General features: G+C 46.2%; 2 protein-coding genes across 9 annotated transcripts in view; one reads left to right on the forward strand and one right to left on the reverse strand.

Moving 5' to 3' along the window:
* The window catches only part of Nsd2 (nuclear receptor binding SET domain protein 2), a 72,851-nt gene extending 69,276 nt beyond the window's left edge, over nucleotides 1-3,575 (forward strand). For all 8 annotated transcript variants that reach the window (XM_057773223.1, XM_057773224.1, XM_057773222.1 and 5 more), the window contains one exon: nucleotides 502-3,575. In XM_057773223.1, the coding sequence (XP_057629206.1) occupies nucleotides 502-773 (272 nt within the window). In that variant the 3' untranslated portion in view covers nucleotides 774-3,575. The remainder of the gene's footprint in view (nucleotides 1-501) is intronic.
* A 169-nt stretch (nucleotides 3,576-3,744) lies between these two features.
* Nucleotides 3,745-23,743, reverse strand: Nelfa (negative elongation factor complex member A). The gene is made up of 11 exons (XM_057773040.1): nucleotides 23,480-23,743; nucleotides 13,065-13,236; nucleotides 11,743-11,904; nucleotides 9,017-9,106; nucleotides 7,462-7,592; nucleotides 7,307-7,376; nucleotides 6,843-6,931; nucleotides 6,057-6,168; nucleotides 4,965-5,236; nucleotides 4,715-4,814; nucleotides 3,745-4,616 (listed from the first exon to the last, which is right to left on the reverse strand). The coding sequence occupies exons 1-11, from the start codon at nucleotides 23,687-23,689 to the stop codon at nucleotides 4,432-4,434; spliced, it is 1,593 nt and encodes a 530-aa protein (XP_057629023.1). The 5' UTR covers nucleotides 23,690-23,743; the 3' UTR covers nucleotides 3,745-4,431.
* Nucleotides 23,744-25,006: the final 1,263 nt, after the last annotated feature.

Raw genomic sequence — 25,006 nt, forward strand, 5'->3', positions numbered from 1 at the left:
TGTGTAATGCTCCAGCTGGCCTGTAAGTATACTGTAGTCTGCAATACTTGGTACCTACCTGGCCTTTGAGCACCAACTACTAGCTTCTCTCTGGCAACTGAAATGCAGTCTCTTGTGTTAATTTGCATTTATGTGACTAGCCAGTCTTATTTATTTTTGAGGCAGGGTTTCCGTGTACTTTTGGACCCTATCCTGGAAAGCTCTTGTAGACCAGGCTGGCCTTGAACTCAGAGACCTGCCTGCTTCTGCTTCCCGGGTGCTGGGATTAAAGGCATGCACCACCACCGCCTGGCTGACTAGCCAGTTTTAAAAGTAATTCTAGTTAGGTATGTTGGTACAAGCAACTCAAGCAGAAGATGACTAAATCAAGGGAAACATACTTTGTGGATATTAACTTAGTACGAGACCACATGCTTGAGTCCCTTCTGGGCCCAATCCCAACACTTTTCAAGCCCTGAAAATGTTAAAGCTTGTTTGCTGATGGTGTATTTTGTGTTGCAGGGAAGTGGGAATGTCCTTGGCATCACTGTGATGTATGTGGCAAACCTTCTACCTCATTTTGCCACCTGTGCCCCAACTCATTCTGTAAGGAACACCAAGATGGGACTGCCTTCCGTTCCACCCAGGATGGGCAATCCTACTGCTCTGAGCATGACTTGAGGGCAGAATCTGCAAGAAGTACCAAGACTGAGAAACCGTTTCCAGAATCACTGAAGTCAAAGGGGAAGAGGAAGAGAAGACGGTGTTGGCGAAGAGTCACAGAAGGCAAATAGCGCTTGGTCAGATCCAGGGGTGGCATGGGACAGCCAACCCTGCTTGTAATGGGAAGGCAAGCACGGCACTTGTCCCAAGGACCCAGCTCATAATACTATGACATGTATAGGCCTCCTTGGGTGGGAAGGAGCACCTTCTACCACTGAGCCATCCTCAGCAGCTGTGCTGCGTCTGCACTGATGCTTGTCAGCTGCACACTCAGCGGTCCAGAACAAACAAGCCTTACTACGCAGCATCACCGCTACACTTGAATCTGAGACCCAACGTCAAGGTGCCCTCCCATTTTTATTTTAGATTAAAGTTATGATTCAAGATTAACTGGCATGTGAAATGCTTTTATCTTACCCAAAATGTATAGAATAGAATTTTCTAAAGGTCACTATTAGCTCTATCCTGACGGTTCAGGCTTCTACTCACATACCCCACTCAGGACAGACTGGGACTCAGGCCCTGTGCTACTCCTAATCAGGATTGATCATTATTTTGCTCTTCTGAAACAGCCTATGTTCTTCATACTAATGTGAATTTTCCCCTCAAAGTGCTGTTTGCACTTTGAGTGGTTGTGGTGTTGCAAGATTCCTCTCATGACTTTTCTTTGTGTGGACTCGACAACCAGTGATGGCAGTGTGTCCTGTGGAGCAGTGCGGCTGCCTTCGTTGTGGCTGTTTTCTCTAATGTCTTCTGAACCCACATTCTTGGACCAACATTTGGGGGAAAACCTTGTATATTTTCTTCAATTGGTTTTTCTGTTTCTGGCATTTATTCCCAATATACTTTTGCTAAAGCTGTTTCAAATTATTACCAGCTAAAATGTATTTGAGTTGTCAGGCAGATGTGAAGTATTGAGCGAGCACGGAGGACACAAGGCACACAGCCTGGAGCCTAGGCTAATGCTTGCTGATGTGCTCTCTCCTCTGGGCATCTGTTTGCTGAGCCCAAGCTTCGTTGCTCTCTCTTTCCACCAGGGCACCACATGGTCTCATGGTAGACAGGTCTGATGGTACCTGTTTCCCTAATGATATTTAAATTTCTCTAAAAGCCCAGCCCAAGGGCTATTAGATTCTTTGGCAGGCTTCCTTCTGCCTTCTCAGGAGTATATCTTGGCCCTGGAGAACTTGGACACTGAGAAAGGAGACCTCATGCATTCCATTGGGAGGGAAGGTGTAAGCAATGCAGCAGAAATTGGTTTTAGAAAAGCCACAAAGCAAAAAAGCTTAAACTCCTATCCATTAAGTCCCTAGCAGGGTTTGCTACTGATGTCCTGCTGCCTACCAGCCTTGGAGAACTGCAATCGCCATTTAGAACAGGTTGACCATTCTTAATAGTCAGGGTTGTGCGTCAGCCATGACACTTGCAAGCCTAGCATGTCATGACCACCCCTTTGCCCTTCTCTAGTAGTAGTCCCCCAAAAGTTAAAGCAGCTTTGCAGGCAGCCTATGGCTTGGCTTCCATAGGCACAAGCCTAGTAACCTCTGGTGACATCTGTTTGAGCAGATGAGACGAGGAGCATTTTTCAGTTTAGAACTTAACCTGGCTCAGACTGTCCTCTAAAAATATTAGATTGGCTCATAAATTTGTCATCTGTGCCCTGCGTTTAGAAGGCTGGTGTGATAGGCCAGACAGCCTCTTCACATGCACACAGCCCCTAGGCCCCAGGGACCCCCTGGGGGCCCATCTTGTTAGTTATCCACCAGCTTCTACAAAAGAGCATCAGAATTGGTTTTGTAGCACATTGTGGGGGATCAGATTAACTTTCTTTTTTAATGTTAAGTAAATCTTGGGAATTTTGGTTCCAAGTAACTATCATCTTTCTGAAGGAAATATTGTGAACTTTTTAAACAACTTATCTTCCCAAAAAGTATTAATGAGTAAATAACACTAACTCTGAAAACCAACCGAAGACCAATATACAAAGCTGAGTAAAGTAACCCCCTGGGGTGATAGCCTTTCCCATAGACGGACCAGCTACAGGGCCAGCTGTGATTTGGGATGTGCCAGGTGCTCTGATGAGCCTGAAAGATGTGTGACTTTCTGACCATCAGCTCCAGTTGTTGTTTTCTTTAATGTGAAGCAAACCAAATGAAACCTGCCCAGATTCCATGTTCCTCAGGCACCTTCAGTATCCAAAAACCAGCTAGCTGTTCCCTAACCAGTACACACCTATGTGTGTGTGCCTCTGCAGGGTGGCAGCAGCCCAGGGGTGCAAAGCCAGTGTCCACACCAGCATTGGTCTAAGAGAATGTGGAACTATAGCATTTAAACCTAGGCACCTGTAAGGCAGTGCATCTCAGAGTGACAAGGATTCCGGTGCTAGCTCCTGAGGAATTTCCTGGCACTAGCACCTAGGACTCCTGGGTCCCAAGCAGGCACACTCAGGTTGGCATTTCTGATGATTTCCAAGTGATACCTGTAGCACGATGTGTGAAGTGCCCATCTTCCAGAGCTACCTTATTTTCAAGAATTAAAGATAAAAATGTTTTGATTAAAGTTAACGCAAACAACTGTCAGTTGCCAAATCTGTCTACAAAAGAGTGTAGCTGATGACTGTTAGTCAGTAGAATAAACGCTGTGTCCATATGTATCATGGTGTCCCCGTATCCTGTTGAGATGTGAAATGACCTATCAGAAATTAAATTTAAGTTTAAATGTACCTATTGGTGTCTAAACTTCATACAATATAAAGTCAGGTTCCTTTTAGGAATGCTGGGTACTGTCACCAGATCTGATAGTGAAGGCTTAAAAACTTGAAGTTTGGGAGGGAGGGGGGAAGTAATATTGAAATATAGACAAGAATTACCAGTTGGGGGAAAATAGCATTTAAAGTGGAAAGTTGTGTTTGGAAAACTGTATTAAGTATTTTTTTATTAAAAAACTTTAAAGGCCTTTTTCTCATACTTCTTTTATATGGGACTGTGTTTGACTCCTCCAGCTTCCTGGGTGTTATGAATTCAAGGCAGTAGATTTAGGCCCATTTCTCAGTGCCCTTGTTATCTCCCAGCCTTGCTTCTTCTCCCCTGGGATTCTGACAGTTGTATAGTAAGGGGTTTGGTCCCAGAGCAGGGAGTCAAGCTAGCTTGAAACATAGCTCTGTGGCTTTCTTTAGAAAAACTAAACTTTAATACTCATATCATTTTACAATGAAAATAGGTACCCAGAGACAGGTTTGAAATGTTTACAACTGTACAAAAGACATATACAAATCCCTGGCAGGCAGTGGCATCGAGGCTGGTTATAGCCCCCCTCACACCCTAGCCTGTCGGGTGTCACCTTTGGTCCCCTCAGCCTCGTGAGGGAAGGCATGCACAAGCAGAGGAAGTCCTCTCAGCCAGTGCAATTTTTTAAAGAAAAAATAAAAAAGGTAAAGTCTAGCAGGCACTAAAATGAAGTTGTAACTTTTTTGGTTTAGCATTTAAAGTATAATATTAAATCAAAAAAAATGTATCTTAAGCACACAAAAAACTAACCCATTATAATTTTAAAAAAATAAGCCTAAACTCCCCAGAGAAATGACCTAAAACTTAAAACAGCTTGGGGCCCAGTAGACTGTGGATGGCAGGTATTGGGTGGAACACATCCTTCGGTATCTGCTCAGGTCACTTAGCATAGCCAGCAAAACTTGTCTTCTGGCGTGAGGCGGGTCAGCAGCAGAGATGGCACTTAGGACACATTGGTCATGGGCTTGTACTTCTTGAAGCGTGTCCACTGGCCTGTGGCGTAGTTCATCTCGAACACCGTGTCCACTAGCATGGTGGTACTGCCCTGGCCGTCTGCCTTGGGCAGATCCTCTGTGTGTTCGCTGAGCTTGATCTGGATCACATCCCCCTGCTCCGGGCATGGGTTCTCTGTAGGGAGCAGGAGCTGCTGGACTGGTGCCTGGGGCCAAGGAACCCATCCCCCACCCCATGGGGGGCACCTCCCCAGGCTAGTAGCACAGACGCACCTCGAGAGCCAGCCATGAAGCCCAGGATGAGGGCCTTCTCTGGCCGAGTGACCTTGTTTGCTGTCTTGAACATCTCCTGGGCAGCAAACATCTGTTCTCTCTGTAAAGAGAAGATGTGGGTGCAGGGGCTGCTGGGCCCACCCATTGGCCCTGCCAGGCTCATCCCATAACAACAGTCCCCACCCCCTGCTGCAAACAGGCAAAGCTATGCCACCCACCTAATGGCTATGAAACCTGACAGGGTACTTACCGTGAGAGACAGGTTCTTCTTAGGTTGCTGCTGAACAGGGGCAGGTGCCTGGGTCTGTGGGGCCACCATGGCCACTGGGGGTGTCTGAGCAGTGGGGGTGGCAGCTGGGGGAGTAGTAGGTGTCAGAGGTGAGGTAGGTGTTGCAGGTGTTGGCGTAGCTGGGCTCAGGCCACTGTTATACATAGGTGCTCTTTGTTTAAATTGAGCTGGCAGTGTAGGACTTGGAGCATTGGGCTCCTCTGGGGGTCGGCTGGCTTCCCGGGATGGAGGGGCTGCAGGCAGAGCAGATTTACTAAGGAGAGTAATTCAGGAAAAGGAGTATACCTCAAATCTATTCATCCCAGTCTCCAGGCTGTCTGCTCCAGACATCATATTCTGGAGACAATAGGCTCAACTCAAATCTTCCAGGTTCTGACAGCAACTGTGTCCCATACCGGCCTGCTCTGTCTTGCTCCAATCACTGCTGACCAGAAACCCTTGCTGGCCGTCACAGCTAGGGATATGTGCCTTGTGCACTACTACCCAGCAGGACAGAACCTACGTCCTCAGGCATTTCTAGATCCAAAGATTAAGTTATCCAGGACTCTGGTTAGCTCCTGACCTATGATGAGTCCCCCATAAACTGGGTGCTGGTTGCAAGGCACTGGAAAGCAATTCCCCCAAGTCTAGCACTCTTTTTGCTCAGCAGGGTTTCTTAGATGACCCTCAACCCACTAATGAATAGACTACGCTGAGCCCAATGGAACCAGCCTCCCTCTCCCGCAAACAGCTGACTAACCCAAGCTTGTGTCTGACCCTGAAGGAATTATCCCCTCTGCAGTATCCTTCATCAGGGAAGAAACAATCCTCATGACCCCACCCACCCAGAGATCAAGGTGCCAAAAGTGGCAGTTTGGCAGCCACTCATGCACTCAAAACAGGACTTAGGGCGCATTTCTCGGCCGGGAGGAGTTCCCTCCACGCTGCCTGAGATCAAGAGACAATGAGACAAGCGCCTTAATGCTGAGCAGCACCACGTGTGCAAGGCTACTTCCTAGGTGCACATGCTAGGGCAAGCCCTTGTGTGGGCTTAGCATACTGCAGGCTACTCACCTGGGGGAGTCTCAGAGCTGGGGATGTATGATGAGGCAGGTACCACACTGGGGGTAGAGGGCAGATAACTTGTGGAGGGAAGTGCTGGCTCACTATTCAAAGACCCAAGTTTCTGGAAGACAGAGGCCATGATCCCTTCAGGCAGATCTCAGGGTTTTAATTCACCTCCCAGACAGCCTCCATCAGCTCCTGCCCATCAATGGAGCAGAATGACTCATATCCCCAGGACAGGGACAGTGGCTTCTCCAGGCCATAGGTCCCTGGTTTTAATGATGCTGGACTCCAAACTTAAGCCATGGCTACCACCCCATGGTCCCAAACTGACACCTGGAGAAAGAAGTTCAGCAACGTAATGACCTCAGAGGCAGAGACCATACCATGCAACAGGGCCACACTGCCTCTACACATGCAACCTCTGCAAACCTATTTCTATTTCCACAGACAGCCTCTGGGGAAGAGCTGTGCTGGCTGACTCACCTACATGCAAGACCTGGTCTCCAGGGCACTGGGGACTATACCCACTGGACAGAGAGGAAAATGAGGCACAGAGGTATGAAGACAGCCCAGGCAGTAATTTCAGTATAAAGCAGGTATTCATTCCAAACACGTGGCTGATGCCCAAGCCAGGCTCTGGCTCCCTTTGCCACTCACATACATTTACATACATATATACCTGCATACATGTACACTTTTACAGAACAGCTTAGGGCTAGCAATCAGGACAAGGTGGGGCATATTATTCTGACAGTTGAAAGTGTCCATGGCTACAATGCATGGAAGCCCTACCTGTGTGGACACCAGGCCAGCAGCATAGTCAGGAGTGGCATTTTCAACAACTGTCTCTTCCTTGGTGGGCTTTTCCACCACTTCTGTGTCTACCAATAAAGAGAGTTGGTTAGTGACTGTCTGACCCAGCTCCAGTTCAGAGGTCACAAGTGTCCCCTGGTCTCTGCAGAGAATAAATGTAATCCTAACACTTGGAAAGTTACAAGCTTGAGGCCAGCCTGGACTACAGTGTAAGACCTTGTCTCAAAAGCCATTCCTTCTCTCCACCCCCACCCCCACCCCACAAAGAAAAAGGACTCCTGGGAAAAGTCCCGTTACCACTGTGGTAAGACAAAGCACTCGGGCATATTGGACCCAGAAGGAAACCCCAAAGCACCAAGATACTACTCAGGCAGAACCAACCATAGCACACTAGGCTACAGTGCCTCTAACCTCCCTCCAGACTTGAAATGCCCCATACACACCTAAAGTCTTCCTCCTCCTCTTTGCCTCTCGGCCAGCACCGACCGTATTCAGCTCAGAAATATCCAGTAGCTGCCAAAACAAGTACATTCCATACTTAATTATAGAGCGAAGAATCAGGACTTGGCCTTGCCAGGGATGAAAAGGGATGTCCCACCTTCACACCCCTTTCTTTCTGCAATGGTGTCCTCGAAGGTGGTATTGGGGTCCGGTTCCCAGAGGGACTGAAGACGCTGGGTGTGGTGGGACTTCTGAAGGGGGCTTGCTTCGGGATGCCTTTGAGAGGGGCTACAGAAAAGACTGATGTCAATGGAAACAGCAACTTCTGAGCACAGGTGGGTAAACAAGGCTGCCTCTGCCTTGGGGAAGCTTCATACAGATTAGTCTCTCCTACCACATCTTGTGTTTTGTACATTTCATCCCAGGCTAGACGGAACTCGAGGCTGGGCCAAGGGTGGTGGCGCACGCCTTTAATCCTAGCACTCAAGAGGCAGAGGCAGGCATATTTCTGAGTTCAAGGCCAGCCTGGTCCACAGAGTGAGTTTCAGAACAGCCAGGGCTACACAGAAAAACCCTGTCTCGAAAAAACAAAACAAACAAACCAAACTTGGGGCTGGAGCAATGCTCAGTGGTTAAAAGCATTCTCCTAGAGGTTCAACTCCCAGACCCACTGCTAGCTCCAGACCCAGGGTATCTGGTGCACCCTTCTGGTCTCCAACAGCACTGCATACAGGTGCAGACACATCCAGACAAAGCACCCATACACACACAATAAAATAATTTTTAGAAAACCAATTAAACAACCCACTCGGACTGTTTTTGCCAGGGTCACTGTGGTGAGGGACACTGGTTGAGACCCTACAAACCTAACAACATCTCGGAAGGTCTGCTGGGAAGACCAGGCTTGATACTCTAGAAGATCATGACTCATATCCTTTCTGGGAAGGCTGGAGTAATGGAAGATAACAGCTGTCTATGACACCAGAGACCTCCAGACCTTATAGGACAAGAACTATCCAGCTATCATCTCTGCCTAGAAAAGTGACGACACCTATGTATACCTATATACATTTCACCTAGGAAGCCTTGTGCTACAAGCTGGTTGTCAAAAGTGGACATATAGTGATCGTCAGACTTCCCCTTTAAAGAAAAGTTTCTGCAGTGCCTGTCCTCAGGGACAAGGAAAGCAAAGTGGAGCCTATGCTGTGGCAACAAACGGCAGCAAGGGAAGAGCCCTGCCCTGCAGTAATAATGGTAGAACGGTGACCCATACTCTCCACTACTAGCTCTATGTCTGCTTTGGGGTTATGGGAACTTGGTATGCCAAGACACCAGATGAACCTCATTCTACAGCTGTCTGCCTGCTGGGCGCTGGACATGGTTCGAGGAGTCCTGTCTTCTTGGACTTCACAGAATGCAAAGCAGACATTCATATAGGTACATGCATGAAGAGCCAAACTGCTGTGTGACCCTCCATCTTGGAAACTTGCCCTGAGCGCTCAGCCTAGCCAGCCAGCTGTTACACCTGTTACACCCAGGAGGGCAGCTACAAGTGACAGAGCAGCAGCAAATGTTCCTCCAGCTGGGCTGCTGCTGGCTCACCACACACGGCCACCTCCCTCAGGAATCATGTCTGACTCATACCTTTCCCATCAAGTCACCCTGCCTGGCAGGCAACCACAGCACTGGCCTGAGAACACACGAAGCCTTACTTGTCGTGTCCATCTTGCGGAGCAGCCCGCGGCCCTTGGCGTGGAACGGCACCCCGGCACTTCTCTTCAGCTGCTGGGCTGTCTCAGTGGCTGTGTAAAAAAAGCCACAGGGTCAAGGGTCTCTTAGATCATAGGGACTCTCAGCCCATAAAGTAACCTCAACAAAAGTGATTCATAAAAATACCCAAGGTAACTTCTTTGTATAACCCAGCAGGAATGCAGTCAGTAATGCCACTGACCTTACAGCGAATATTCCTTTAAAAAAAAAGGAAGGACTGTTTCCTGGTGATTTGTAAAACAAATCATTATCTACCTACTCATATAATCTAACATTAAGTGAAGAATTAGTGGAAATTTTTTGCTACTCAGAGCTTCTAAGAAGTCTATTTTTCACTGGGCATGGTGGCACACACCTTTAATCCCAGCACTCGGGAGGCAGAGGCAGGCAGATCTGAGTTTCTGAGTTTGAGACCAGCCTGGTCTACAGAACAAGTTCTGGGCAGTCAAGGCTACCTATTCAGAGAAACCCTGGCTCAAAAATACAAAAAAAAAAAAAAAAAATTCTTTTATTTTCATCACCGTTCCCCAGGCTAGCAAGATGAAACAGAACGGAGACTGGGGACAGGAGACATGGGCTACAGCATGTGCGGGCTTTGGTTTCCTTGGCAGGAAAGAAGGAAGTGGCCAACTGCTCACCGCATGGCTTCTGGGGTGCCAAGTCTCATCCTGGGTGCCTGTTTCTAGGTGTTTCTGAGAATACACTGATGAGGCAACAGTTAGTTAAGACCAACTTAATTCCCACTGCATCTCCTCCAAAAGGGAGAGCACTGCATTCGCCTGTGCCATAATCCAATCCGCTGAGGCCTTCCCTTTGCTCTGCTAACCAAAGCTTGTTTCGGGACAGATCCTGGTGGCAACAGATGGACAGAAAACAGAAAGGTCTTCCCCTGGGATGGCCCTGACTTGGCTGCCTGTCTTCATCTGTGGACTCTCAGACCCCTGCCCAACTCTGCTCCATTCACCAAGGACTCTTGTGGCCACGGAAGGACTAACACCAGGGCTAGTATAGCAGGCGTGTTTTCCCTTCTTGTGTCCCTTAACAGAAAATATTAAATTTCTCCCTTAACTGCACTGGCTTTCTAAAGTGATGACCTAAGCCAAGAAAATACCACTGACGGGGCACTTGAGATCGCAGCAAGATAGATTCTTCCATTAGCACAGAGTGAATGCCACCTGTGAAAGAGCTGAATGTTAAAGAAAAGGAATTGATCAGAGCCGTAATAAAACAATATCAAACAATAAACCCGTCACCCGTCAGTTGTAAGCATATGTGTCTAAACCTCTCCAGTTCATGGAGTAGCTTGACACAAGCTTAAATGCAGCCAAGACATAGCTGGCTCTAGGCTCTTGTCAGATTTCTCCAAACCATACTTGCTGGGCTTGGTGTAGCTCTGTGATCCCAATTTTCTGTGTTCGGAAATTTGCATTTAAATGGCCCCAGAAACATCACAGCCACCTGCTGCACCCCAAGGAACCTGGAGCCTGAGAGGGGCTGGTATCTCACAGGTCCCGCAGCCATTTTTACAGCAGGCCCAGGCCTCACAGAGTTCTACAGAAGTCTGAGAAAGAAACATTATCCTCCAGTGGCTTGGGAAAGCTGCAGGGTTAGACCGAAGGCAGTGGCCGTGCTGCTGACTGTCGACAGCAGAGACCTTTCAGAGCAGCTCAGTCGGCCTGCCCCACAGCTACCAGGCAGTACAGACCGCAGCCAACTGACATAGCTGGCTCTAGGCTCTTGTCAGATTTCTCCAAACCATATTTGCTGGGCTTGGTGTAGCTCTGTGATCCCAACACTCTAGGAGGCTGAGGCAGGAGAAGGTAGAACTCAAGCCAGCTTAGGCTACCCAGTGAGACTGTATTCAAAAAACCAGAGCTATTTACAAACCTTAGTAAATGTTAACTGCACATTTATGACCCGGGCGGTGGTGGCACACACCTTTAATCCCAGCACTCAGGAGGCAGAGGCAGGTAGATATCAGTGAATCTGAGGCCAGCCTGGCCTACAAAGTAAGTTTCAGGATAGTCAAGGCTACAGTTCATGGAAATTTATGTTTTTTATTTTTAATCCTTTTCATTTGTTTGGCTTTTGTTTGTATTGTTTTGTTAAAATGAGGTTTTGAGCTGGGTATGGTGGCCCACACCTTTAATTCCAGCACTCAGGAGGCAGAAGCAGGCGGATCTCTTGAGTTCAAGGCCAGGCTGGTCTATAGAGCTAGTTCCAAGACAGCCAGAGCTATCTATAACAGAGAAACCCTGTCACAGTCTGAGCTCAAGTGATCTTTCTGCCTCAGTATCTCAAGAAGCTGTGTGACCCAGGTACACAATACACCTGGCTTAAAACCCATACTTTAATGTTATTTAGCTAAAGGACACTTTCTCCAGCAAGTAAGTGCCTTCTACACAAACCGTTGTAAGACATGATTTAGGAAAGCACTTAATGAAATCTTTCAATCTCTTCTATAATAGACACCAGGCCAGGACACAAGCAGCGGTCTCACATCCCGCTTGGCCAAAGATTCTACTTTGTGAGATTACAGGCACCACATTTAAAACCCTGAGGTCTTGAATGCGTGTTTCTAAACAACAGTGATCTAACACAGAAAAGACAAGCTACGCTCTTTCAAGACAGCACAGAGAAAGAGCAGGACTGTAACCCAGGTACTCACACTTCTGTAGCAGCTCTGCCCGCAGAGTGGCACTCTTGGGCTTCCGCTTCAACTGAAAATGCTTCACTGGTGGGGTGAGAGGCCCGGCAAGGGTGGTCAGGGCATTCTTGTTCAGGTACTGGCACTCCAGTGGTAGCATGGCAGACGCCTCACACTCACCCACTGTGGAAAGCCAGAGTGTCACAGGAAGTCAGAGCCCTTGCACCAGGGAGCTCAGGCTGTTTGTGACCCTCACAGCTCACATGCCAACGGCTCCATGTAGGTCTCATTTTACTGGCATGGCAGCTTTCTGCTTTGGTTTCAACCTCCTGTGGTTCCCACCATTCCAGTCCCACCATTTCTAGAACCCAAAATCATCCAAGTGGGTCAGGAACAAATGATAGGCCTGCCATCCTAGAGGGAGCTCATCAGACTCTCCAGGGACGTTTTAAAAACAAGAAATGCTAGAAGACAAGGATTCCTCAGTTATGTCAACTACAAGCTGTGGGACTGCAGGGGTGCAGGAACCACAGCATACTGTGTATAGCAGCATGGAGAGCAGTATCCTGCGTCCTAACGACAGGACAGCCTCAACACCAGGAAAGCCCCCCCCACTTTGACTACAGAGCACCGGTTGTCGGTCACCCTAGACACTGCTCAACTGTGGTCTTAAAAACTACCCATGTGTGCCCCTGATTCAGTGTGCTCACCAAGAGGTCAGAGCCTGAAAAACTCCAAAGAGTTGCCCCAGTCAGTTACATAACAAGAGAAGCAGATTCAGGAGAAGTTGCTTCATCCTTCTGCTCCCAGGAGAGTCAGCTACCCCAGCAATGGGGATGTGTGACCTGTGCAGGCCAGTGTTCCTAGACTGCAAATAAAAATCAAACCCCAAAACATACTAGGGCCTCACAAGCAGCCATGCAGGGGTGTGTAGCCTCAAGCCTTTATTTTCCCAAGAAGGAGAACGCACCAGAGGTGTGGAGACTCCTACTGTCGCTTCTCTAAAACCACCTCAGATTCTAGCAACTTATTTGTTGATTTTTATTTATGATTCTATATTTGTTATGTAGGACAGAGAATATTTTAGGTTTTGAAGACATAACTTGCAACGTTCAACCCTCATGGAGCTTACGGAGAGACAGCAAGTACACCATGGATAAGTCGTCTGAAGGCAGACGTAGCATGCAGTGGAGACAGGGCTGTGAAGTCAGACTGCAGCATGAGGAAGGAGAGCCACTGTCTGAGGAGCCACAGCACACCACACCTACAGTGTGATATGGACAACCCAATTTCTAAAGTGAGACCCACTTCTTCCCATTGTAAAATAAAGCCAGACTACTTACCTTTTTCTCTAAGTTCTCCTAGGATGTCTTGAACATTGGGGTTCTGCTCCTCAAGGTCTAGATTGAGTGAGCCCGTGTCAGGAAAGGATTTCAGAATGTCAGCAACCATAAGGACCCAGGGGTCTGAGTCCAGGGTGGCCAGTTGGATAATATCCATCAGAGCGCCCTTCATCTGCCAAGAGAGAAGATGCCAATTACCTGCTATAAAAGTTACCAGCCCCGCTTCCCCTCCTGAACAGTGACAGCTTCAAATGCTTCCTGCCACGAATCTACCCATTTTCACACTGTGGCCTCTGGGTGGCCTGTGACAGTAATCGCTGTGACAACCGTTGTGGAATATGACTTTAACTGTGTAAAGGTGTGTTACTTTTATATATGCTGCATTTGTTTAATTATGTAAAGATGTGTTGCTATTTCACTTCGGCTAAGGCACCTGACTGATTTGAAAAGCTGAGCAGCCAATAGCTAGGCAGAAGAGGGATAGGTGGGACTGGCAAGCAGAGAGAGTAAGAGGAGGAATCTAGGCTCCGGAGAAGAGGAGAAGAGAACAAGGGAGAAAGAGAAGGATGCGTCAGCTAGCCAGACATGGGGTAACCAGGGAAGTAGGACATACACAAGAAAGGTAAAAAACCCTAAGGCAGCCGCACACGCCTTTAATCCCAGCACTTGGGAGGCAGAGGCAGGCGGATCTCTGAGTTCGAGGCCAGCCTGGTCTACAAGAGCTAGTTCCAGGACAGGCTCCAAAGCTACAGAGAAACCCTGCCTCGAAAAACCAAAAAAACAAACAAACAAACAAACAAACAAAAAAAAACCCTAAGGCAAGACATAGATGAAGAGAAACAGGTTAAGTGAAGTTGTAAGAGCTAGTGGGACAAGCCTAAGATAAGGCCGAGTATTCATAATAAGTCTCTGGGTCATGATTTAGGAGCTGATCGGTGGCCCCAAAGCCTGTTACACTTAGTGTTCCAACATGGGGCCCAAATTTCCACATAGGGCCTGAGAAAGCTGAAAAGAGAGAGAGAGAGAGAGAGAGAGAGAGAGAGAGAGAGAGAGAGAGAGAAAAGAAAAAGAGGATACGGCTCCTTTAAGAGGCTCTGCAGAACCAACAAGCTGAGTAAAATCACTTGCCACAGTCCCAGGCACCAATACCCCAGGGTTGGGGCAGCTGATGTTAAGGCTGGCTGTAATGGACCTGAGGAAGGAGCAGAGCCAGTCACCAGGGCAACACAGCAGTAGCTTACGGTTTGGTCACAGTCAGATGGAAGAAAAAAGTCTAAATCGGTTACAGTGTGTTTAAGTGTGCAAAATGGCTCAGAAGTTGAGAGCACTGTTCTACTAGAGGTCCCGAGTTCAATTCCCAACACCCACATGGTGGCTCACAGCCATCTGTAATGATATTTGGTGCTCTCTTCTGACATGCAGCCAGGACACTGTATACATAATAACTAAATCTTTAAAATAATAATAAAGTCTTTAAACAGAGAGTAAAGTAACTAACAGGCACATAAAAGTGGGAAATAGAGAGTCTGGTTCCTATGATGTTGACTTTGAATTTTTTGAATGCTGATGAGTGAACCACACATGCTGAGACAAGGGATTGTGAAAGGGACTGCTGAATTAAACCGGTCTAGATATGCTGTAGGATCCCCTCTGTGCTGTGATGATGTTTTAATACCATTAGGTAATAAAGAGCCTTTGGCCTACAGCAAAGCAGGACAGAGCCAGGTGGGAAATCCAACCAGAGATATGGGGAGAAGAACGGAGTCAGACAGATGTACTAGAGAACAGGTAATGATGAAGCCACACGACAAAATAAAGATTAATAGGAATGGGCTAACAACGTGCAAGAGTCAGTAAGCAGTAAGTGTGAGAATATGCAAAAAGGTTTGTAATATCATACCTCTGAGTGATTCTTTTAAAAGTAGCTGCAGGACCAGGCAGGACAGAAAAGCATGTTTACAAGATACTTTAGGGATACCTTCACTTTAAAATGGAATTCAGAAAATGTATTGTGTTGGGGAAGACATTATGCTTTTGTTTTCATAAGAAATAAAAGGCTGTGGATTCCTTCAAGATTAAAAGAGATCAGGTTTGGTCTGGGTAGGCCTCCTGAAAATTTTGGCTACAGACATAAAGAAGTAAACCAAGAAAAAACACATGACAGTGACATATATGCTGAACAGTTCTAAGACTGGACCACAAAAGTTACAGCTACTTTTCCCAGGAGCTGACCTTTACCTCAATTTCCTCAGGGTCCCCTGAAGATGTCATCATCCTCAGGCAACAGGAAGCAGTCAAGAGAACACAACACCCACATTCCCAATAGGTGGGGTGGGTGATCTTTGGTCATTTAGTGGGTTATGGATGTTTGTCATTGTGTAGGGGGGTTAGAGGAATATAGGGTAAAAAGACAACTATTAACCTCAAATATTTTACATTGGTATGAATTTTGGTATAGTAATACAAATTTTAAAATATTTTGTTATATTGTATGCATGTTACTACTTTTGTTTAGGGTATTGTATTTATGCCACTCATGTAAAAATGTGATGTATAGTTAAAAAATGCAGGTTAGCAGTTAGTCATTTATAATAATCACACTTGTAGTCATGTTAGGTATGTTTCAAGGTCAAATATATATTTTTAGATAGGTGATGTTCAAACATTTCAGAGACTTATGGAATATGGCATCTAAGACGTTTAATAACCTAAGGCTTTTCATGACAGCAAAACACATCTGTTCTAGCAGCACCACTTTACTTCAAAAAAGGATGATGGGTATCTAAGAACCTCCATATGGAGTTCGCTTTCATTGTGGCAAAGTTAGCCTCTAGGCAAGAAACTGCCTTGCCTCAACTACTGACAGTATGCTATAAAAACTGGACAAGTAGGACATACAGGAAATGACTGCTAAACTTTGCCAAGACAAGGTAGGTCAGTCCTTCAAATTTCTTGTTTCACAGAAAAGTCTGCCAGATATTCTAAGCCTATAGACCGAGGATGAACTCCCTAACACTGCAGAGGAATCCAGGCAGCCAGATGTTTCTGTCATTTCTATAGTCTTAGAAGTAAGTGACTTGCTGTTGGGGATTATTTTAACTATATAAAGATGTGTTACATTTGTTTATGCTGAGGAATATTATTTTAACTGTGAAAAGGTGTATTACACTTGTTTACACTGCCTTTGTTAACAATGAAAAGATGTGTTACATTTGTTTATGCTGTATTTGTTTAACTATGTAAAGACGTGTTGCATTTTTTTTTACCTTGCCTGCCTAAGCCACCTGATTGGTCTAATAAAAACCTAAATGGCCAACAGCTAAGCAGGAAAAGGATAAGAAGGGCTGGAGAGCAGAGAGAAAAATAGGAAAAATCTAGGCTTGGAGAGAATGAGGGAGAAAGAGAGAGACACACAGGCCAGTCAGCCAGTCAGGCAGCCGCCAGACAAGGAAGAAGCAAGAAAAGTAGAATAGACAGAGGAGAGGGAGGGAGGGAGGGAGAGAGGGAGGGGGGGGAGAGGGAGAGGAAGAGGAAGAGAGGTAAAAAGCCCTAAGGCAAAATGTAGATGAAGAGAAATGGTAGTTATAAGAGGGACAAGCACAAGATAAGGCTGAGCATTCATAACTGATGAGAAGTCTCTGATCTGGGATCTGGTTGGCAATCCAAGAAAGCCTGCTACGGAGTACCTTCCTATCCAGGAGCAGCACTTCCTATTCCTCAAGGCCTTTAAATTCACTCGAGCACCATCAAGTCAGTTTCTGTTGTCTCTGCAATCATCTGCATGCTTATACAAGGTATCCTTACTTTCCAGCCACACATTAAGGTGTTAGCAACTCCAACTAATTCTGCATCCCTCACTGATTTCACTGAAACGCCTTTCTCTTTGATAAAACTGGTTGAAAATCCCAGACCCTGAATTTCCTGTAAACAACTTGTTATGCTTGCAGCTGCTCTGAGCAAAACAACTTGTTTTTCTGTGTTTGCATCTGCTCTGAACACGAGACCCTCAGGAGTTCCTGAAGAGTTCCCTCCATGACAGACTTTATAAACTCAAGCTGAAATAAGTGACTCTCTAAGTAGTTTTTAGTTATGGTATTTTTTTAAAGAATCATTCATTCATTCATTCATTCATTTATTATTGTAGAGTGTTCTGACTGCATGTATCACTGCAGGCCAGAAGAGGACCCCAGATCTCATTACAGATGGTTGTGAACCACCATGTGGGTGCTGGGAATTGAACTCAGAACCTCTGGAAGAGCAGCCAGTGCCCTTACCAGTGAGCCATCTCTCCAGCCCTGGTTATGGTATCTTATTACAGTGATAGAAATCAAACTACGACAACAATATATTAGTTACTTTTCTATTGTTGTGATGAACATCATGACCAAGGCAATTTACAGAAGAATTTACTTGGCTTTAGGATTCCAGTATTAAAGTCCACCATGGCAGGGAGGAGCGGCAGCAAACAAAAAACACGTGGCTGGAGCACAGCTAAGTGTTCACATCCTCAACCACAATGACAAAGAACGAACTTGAAATGGTCAAAGTCTTTAACATCTTAAAGCTCACCCCACCCCCAGTGGCATACTTCTTCTAGGAAGGCCACACCTCTTAAGTCTCCCAAAACTGTGCTACTAACTGGGAGCCAAATATTCAAATCCCAGAGCCTATGAGGGACATCCTCATTCAAATCACCCCAACACTCACACCAAGAAAAAAAGATAACTAAGCTAGTATTAATGTCAGATAAAAACTGTGACAAAGGCCAGACATGGTGGCTCATTTCTTTAATTCTAGCACACAGGAGACAGAGACAGATGGAGCTTTGTGAGTTCCAGGCCAGTCATGGCTGCACAGTGAGTGAGACTCTGTTATTAAAAACAAACAAACATAAAGGACCTAAGGCAGCCGGGCGGTGGTGGCGCACGCCTTTAATCCCAGCACTTGGGAGGCAGAGGCAGGCGGATCTCTGTGAGTTCGAGACCAGCCTGGTCTACAAGAGCTAGTTCCAGGACAGGCTCCAAAACCACAGAGAAACCCTGTCTCAAAAAAAACAAAAACAAAAACAAAAAAAACATAAAGGACCTAAGGGTCAGCGAGACAGCATAGCAGTTAAGTAAAGACACTTCCCACTAAGCAGAGTTCACTCTTTGGAAAAAACCTACTCCCACAAGGTATTCTGTGACCTCCACATATAAAGTGTACAACATAATAAATAAATGTAATAAAGATTAAAAAATAAGGGGAGATAATCTTTATGAACACTTATTTTTTAAAAGACCTAAGGAAAAACATTGGCAAATACTCAGATCTCCACCTTCTCCTCAGTTCACAAGGTAACAGCAACAACTACCAAATTATACACACCTATTAACATGAACCTAAAATATACAACGCAACAGCTGATACGGAGGAAGAGGCAAATCCAGGAGCTGCAATGGGGAGATCAACAGTACAGTAGATAATGAGAACGGTAGGGTAAGAAAAACACCAGTAAATCCCAGTTACACAGAGAACAGTCACAATAAGATCTCCGCCCAGAACCAGGTGTGCGCCTTTAATCCCAGCACTCAGGAGGCAGAGGCAGGTGGATCTCTATGAGTTCCAGGCTGGCCTGGTCTACAGAGTGAGTTCCAGGACAGTCATGACTATGTAGAGAGATCCTGTCTCAAAAGACAAAACCACCATCAACAAAAAGAAGATGATCTCAGCCCAGGTGCTATTCAGACTTCTTACCTAACGTATTTCTATATATCATTAGCACATAAATTATGAAATATATGAATACAGGCAAATCATAGAACTTAATGATGGTTCTAAATAACTGCCCAAACCTCTATCTAAGCTACAAGACTAATACATACATACATACATATATATGTGTGTTTCAATACGGCTTCTCTTTGTAGTCCTGGCTGTCCTGAATCTTGTTCTATAGACCAGGCTGGTTTCAAACTCAGAGCTCTGCCTGCCTCTGCCTTCCAAGTGCTGGGATTAAAGTCTTGTGCCATCACCGCCCAGCAAAGTTCTATGCTATTAAGACTATTTACCCTGTGAGCTGAGAGCCTGGCTCAGCTGGTAGAGTACTTGCCAAGCCAAGTCTGAGTCTGCGTTCAGATCCCCATATCCACAGAAGAGCCTGGCTCAGTGGGCACACAACTATAATCCAGCACTACAGAGGTGGAGACAGGAATAGCCCAGGAGTATATGCTGTGGGGCAACTGACACCTAATCTGGACTCTGGCCTCCAAATGCACGTATGCACATATACTTTCACAGATGCACACATATGAACGAACATGTAAGCACAAAGAGACAGACTGATACAAGTGCTAGCTAGGGGTTAAGAAAAGCTGAAGCCATTCCTGAGGTGAGGTGAGGCTTTACCCTGTACGTCACTGCTGCAGGATATTTGATCACACTGTGAGCCCTGAGTTTGTGTTATTTACTGGAAAAACCTGTTGCTAGTTGTGGTGCGGCTAAGCCCTAGCACACACCTTTAATTCAAGCTTTCTGCTTGAATATTGTAAACAGGATTAAATAAAGTCAACCACAGGTCAAGAGGTAGAGCAAGCAACCAGTTGACAGGAAGTGAACATAGAATTATTAAGACACCGTAGAGAGTCTTCACAGACCTCGAAAGAACGGTACTCAACTTCATATGGAAAAGCAAAAATCCCAACATAGCTGAAACAATCCTGTACAATAAAAGAACTTCTGGAAGCATCACAATCCCTGACTTCAAACTCTACTACAGAGCTACAGTACTGAAAACAGCCTGGTATTGGCATAAGAACAGACAGGAGGACCAGTGGAACCGAATAGAGGACCCGGATATCAATCCACACATCTTCGAACGCCTGATTTTTGACAAAGAAGCAAAAAATATCAAATGGAAAAAAGAAAGCAAATTTAACAAGTGGTGCTGGTATAACTGGCTACCAACATGTAGAAGAATGAAAACAGACCCATATCTATCACCATGCACAAAACTTAAGTCCAAATGAATCAAAGACCTCAACATAAAGCCAGTCACACTGAACCTTATAGAAGAGAAAGTGAGATGTACACTTGAATGCATTGGTACAGGGAACCACTTCCTAAATATAACCCCAGCAGCACAGACACTGAGAGAAACAATTAATAAATGGGACCTCCTGAAACTGAAAACCTTCTGTAAAGCAAAGGACCCAGTCAACAAGACAAAACGACAGCCTACAGAATGGAAAAAGATCTTCACTAACCCCACATCAGACAGAGGTCTGATCTCCAAAATATACAAAGAACTCAAGAAATTGGTCACCAAAAGAACACATAATCCAATAAAAAAAAAATGGAGTACAGACTAAACAGAGAATTCTCAACAGAGGAATCTAAAATGGCTGAAAGGCACTTAAGGAAATGTTCAACATCCTTAGTCACCAGAGAAATGCAAATCAAAACAACGCTGAGATTCCATCTTACATCTCTAAGAATGGCCAAGATCAAAAATACTGATGACCACCATAGATAGAGAAAACGAGTTATTCCATGACATAACTAAATTTACCTATCCACAAATCCAGCTCTACAGAAAGTACTAGAAGGAAAACTCCAACCGAAGCAAATTAGTTGCACCCACCGAAACAAAACCAACTACTGTAGGAACTCCTTCAGCCAGAGGCCTTTCAGTTACAAACGTACTTGGGGGTGGCCTCTTATACTTTAAATGCTGATGTAAAGAGTGTTTGCACTCTTCCGGTTGCTGTTTCCCAATTTGTGCAGCGGACGGTGATCTGTGAATCTATCCCTAAATAAATAACCCTTTATTATACTAAAAAAAAAAAAAAAAAAAATACTGACGACAATTTATGCTGGAGAGGTTGTGGGGAAAAGGGAACACTTCTGCATTGCTGGTGGGAATGCAAGCTGGTACAATCCCTTTGCATGTCACTGTGGTGATTTCTCAGAAAATTAGGAAACAACCTTCCTCAAGACCCAGTAATACCACTTTTGGGTATATATCCAAAGGATGCTCAATCGTGCCACAAGGACATATGCTCAACTATGTTCATAGCAGCTTTGTTTGTTATAGCCAGAACCTGGAAACAACCTAAATGCCCTTCTATTGAAGAATAGATAAGGAAAATGTGGTATATTTATACAATGGAGTACTACTCAGCAGAAAAAAATAACGACATCTTGAATTTTGCAGGAAAATGGATGGAGCTAAAGAACATTATTTTGAGTGAGGTAACCCAGACACAGAAAGACAATTATCACATTTACTCACTCATAGGTGGTTTTTAAACATAAAGCAAAGAAAGCCAGCCTACAAACCACAATCCCAGAGAACCTAGACAACAATGAGGACATTAAGAGAGACTTACATAGATCTAATCTACATGGGAAGTAGAAAGTAGAAAAAGGCAAGATCTCCTGAGTAAACTGGGAGCATGGGGACCTTGGGGAAGGTTTGAAGTGGGGAGGGAAGCAGAGAAAATGTAGAGCTCAATCAAAATCAATAAATTAAAAAATCCGAAAAAAAAAAAAAAGAAAAAGAAACCATAGAGAGTAAGAGAGAGTCAGGAGGCCAGAGATGCACAGGAAATAGAAGGGAGGGGCATTCAGTTGGAAGAGAGGTTTTGAGATGGCTTGGAGAAAGGGTTCTGGGATGTCAGCTGAGGAGGAAGGTCAGCTTTTTCCGCCTCTTTGAGGTAGGAGGCTTTCACCCCAGCATCTGGCTCCAGACTATTGATAAAATTGAATGACTGAGATTTTGTTAAAAACATGTCACACATCAAGACACACTAACAATAAAGTGACAGTATGTAGCTAACACATTATTAGCACAACAAAGAAATGACTAAAAAAAAGCGCAAACACCCACAGCAGAAGCAACAATACAGCAGAGACACACCGCAGAACTCTCAGCTCCACAAAGCACCCGTCCTGGCCCACGAGAGAAGGAGGTTCACAGCACAGTGCTAACAAGACCACAGGGAAGGAGACAATCACCAACTGGCCAAGAACCAAGAGCTTCATCCCAAAAGCTAAGCCACATCTGGGAAACAGCAGTAGCATTTCACCAAAGACAGTAGCCAGCATTTATTAAAAAGAATATTCCTCCAAAGCGACAAGTCAAGAAAAATAGACAATCATGAAAAAACAAAACAAAACTGAACAACTCACAAAAAAGAAAGCCAAACAGAAAAATAAGCGGATGGCAATATTCAAACATCGAGGAATATCTACACATTTACTTGTCCTACGTATTTTAGCATTATTTGACAATATCACTTGGAAAAGCCCATTTGCCATAATCCTGCTTACACCTACAATTCCACGTCTAGAAAACTGCGCGCTCACAATCACCTGAACATGTAAAGCTGGTGCCAGCCACAACAGAACAAGTTAAGATGAAACAAAAACACGAATGAAAACACTAGACACAACCTAATCATCCATACGCGGTGTGCCCGGAGAACGGACGACCATAATGCACGGAAATCAAACTGCAGCATGTCGGATGAATCTGTCCAGGTGTCTCCCGACAGAAGACACACCCACACCACCCCGAAATTTTGTATGGAACATGGCAACATGTTGCCATTCTAAGTTCAAATGATGCAAAACTAAATACTCGTGCTAGGAATGTACACACAATTCGACAATCCTGCATAGATAGATAGACAGATGTGGGGATTGCTCTTGTGAGGAAGCGAGGGAAGCATGGCCGGGCTATAGAGAATCCACCCTTGTTCTTGTATGGAGGAGATAACGAGTGGGTCGTTTAGCGATTAGTATTTGATAAACTGAAAAAACACGTAGCTTTCTTTGGTTTATGGCGCAACAAAGACCAAAACCAACCTTAATGATAGAACAGTAACCAGAAATGTTTAAAAACTAGGGTGCTTCGATGTGGTGGCCCAGCTCTGCAATCCCAGCTCTCCAGATAGTGATGCAAGAGGATACCAAGTACGAGGCCACCCTGGGCTACACAGTGAGAGCCTGGACACATATCATTTGTGTACATGTTTGCAAGGTATCGTATATTTTCCACAGAGATGCAACGTGGAGTAAGAATGCACTGAAAGAGACGACAGACTAGAGGAAGCTAAGCAGACTGACACTCCGTGAGGCAAAAGCAACAGAATTAAGGTCAGCAGTCCCTTGAAAAGTTAAACTAAGAGTAGCTTCGGAACTGCGGCGTCCAGTGCTCCGCTCCGGGCCAGCTCGGCTGAGGGCGGTTCGGGCCTTGGGCCCACGAACCCCGCCCGCAGACAGCGTCCAGCAGCGGAAGGCACTACGGCGTCGGGCCGGGTGGGGAGCCCGGCGGCGCCCACCCGGAGATGCGCGCGGCCAGCGAGAACAAGGAAAGGCACGGCGCCGGTGCCGGCTGGAGGCGGGAGCAGCGCTCCGGCCCGCGCCCTCACCTCGTCCACCGTGCGGCGCGGAAGATGCAGCGTCCCGAGGAGCAGCTTGAGTTTCACAGCCGAGGAGAGGCGGTGGAAGCAGAGGCGGATGTTATCGATGACCGCGGCGGTGAGCAGGGACGCGATGCTGGGCGGCGCCCACAGCTCGTCCGTGGCGCCCAGCTTGTTGTGCAGCCACAGTCCCGTGTCGCTCTCCCGCATGGACGCCATCTTGGCGGCAGAGGCGCGCGCGAGCCGGCATCTTACGCGGACGACTACGTGTCCCCAGCGAGGACCCCCAACATGGCGGCGCCCGTGGGCGCGGGGCGGGGCCTCGAGCGCCGGACAAGCGCAGTGGCGGACGGCCGCGCCCTCCCGAGGCTTCTAGCGGAGGCGCGAGAGAGTGAGCGATAAGGCGCGGGGAGGAGGCTTGTGGGTTTCCGTACAGCACCATGGCGGCGCCCAGGAGGGCAATGACGTAGTCGGTAGCATCCGTGCGCGGTCGAGGTGCTCCAGAGATGAGGGTTAGCGTTCTGTTTCACGTCCGCTGCTCAATGGGCGCAGGTCTGCAAAGGCTGCTGGCCTCGTTTCTCACAGCCTCGCTTCGCAGCCTCTTCCCCTTGCCCATCCTGCAGGCAGTGCTGTGATGGGACCTTTAAAGTTATTTATATTTTTATATAAAATTGGATCTTGGGGATGAATGAGAAAGGAAGGGCTGTGGCTTAGGAGTGATGTGTTTGTGAATTGACAAGGGGTCGGGGACTGCTGGTGTTGTGTGTCCACTTGACATAAACTAGACATACCAGAAGAAGGAGCCTCCGTTGAGGAAATGTCTCCTTGAGATTCAGCTTTGTAAGGCATTTTCTCAATTAATGATAAATGGGGGAGGACCCAGCCCCTTGTGGATGGGGCAATCCCTGGGTTCTATAGGAAAGCTGGGTGAGCAAGCCAGTAAGCAGCACACCGCCATAGCCTCTGCATCAGCTCCTGCCTGCAGGATCCTGCCTTGTTTGAGTTCCTGTCCTGACTTCCTTCAATAATAAACAGCAAATGCCGGGCAGTGGTGGCGCACGCCTTTAATCCTAGCACTCGGGAGGCAGAGGCAGGAGGATCTTTGTGAGTTCAAGGCCAGCCTGGTCTACAAGAGCTAGTTCCAAGGCAGGCACCAAAAAACTACACAGAAACTCTGTCTCGAAAATAAAAAAAAAAATAAAAAATAAAAATAAATAATAATAATAAAACAGCAAATAAACTCTTTCCTCCCCAACTTGTTTTTGGTCATGATATTTCATTACAACAATAGAAACCCTAAGACAGGTTGGTACCAGGAATGTGGGTCCGAGTACAAGACCGTTCTGTGTGTGAGACAGAGATGCCCAGGTCAAGATGCCTGTGGTTAATCAGGAGAGTTGCAGACCATCGCTTCTACCCCAGACCATCCAGTGGAGTAGGCGTGCCGGAAGCCCCCACCTTCCTGATGCTGAGGTTACCAACAGACGTCACAGCCTGGCCTGTTGCTTTTGGGAGGGGTGGTGGATTTTTCAAGAC

Source organism: Chionomys nivalis, chromosome 6 (genome assembly GCF_950005125.1).
Source record: "Chionomys nivalis chromosome 6, mChiNiv1.1, whole genome shotgun sequence".
NCBI classification, from domain to species: domain Eukaryota; kingdom Metazoa; phylum Chordata; class Mammalia; order Rodentia; family Cricetidae; genus Chionomys; species Chionomys nivalis.

Bases quoted from the DNA above. Each gene is read 5' to 3' on its own strand.
- Nelfa (XM_057773040.1), bottom strand. From the start codon at position 23,689: ATGGCGTCCATGCGGGAGAGCGACACGGGACTGTGGCTGCACAACAAG. The intron at 9,107-11,742 runs GTGAGTACCTGG...TTTTTTACACAG, and splicing joins GGCAGAGCTGCTACAGAAGT to CCACTGAGACAGCCCAGCAG. The intron at 5,237-6,056 runs GTGAGTAGCCTG...CTCTGCCTGCAG, and splicing joins CAGCTCTGAGACTCCCCCAG to CCCCTCCATCCCGGGAAGCC.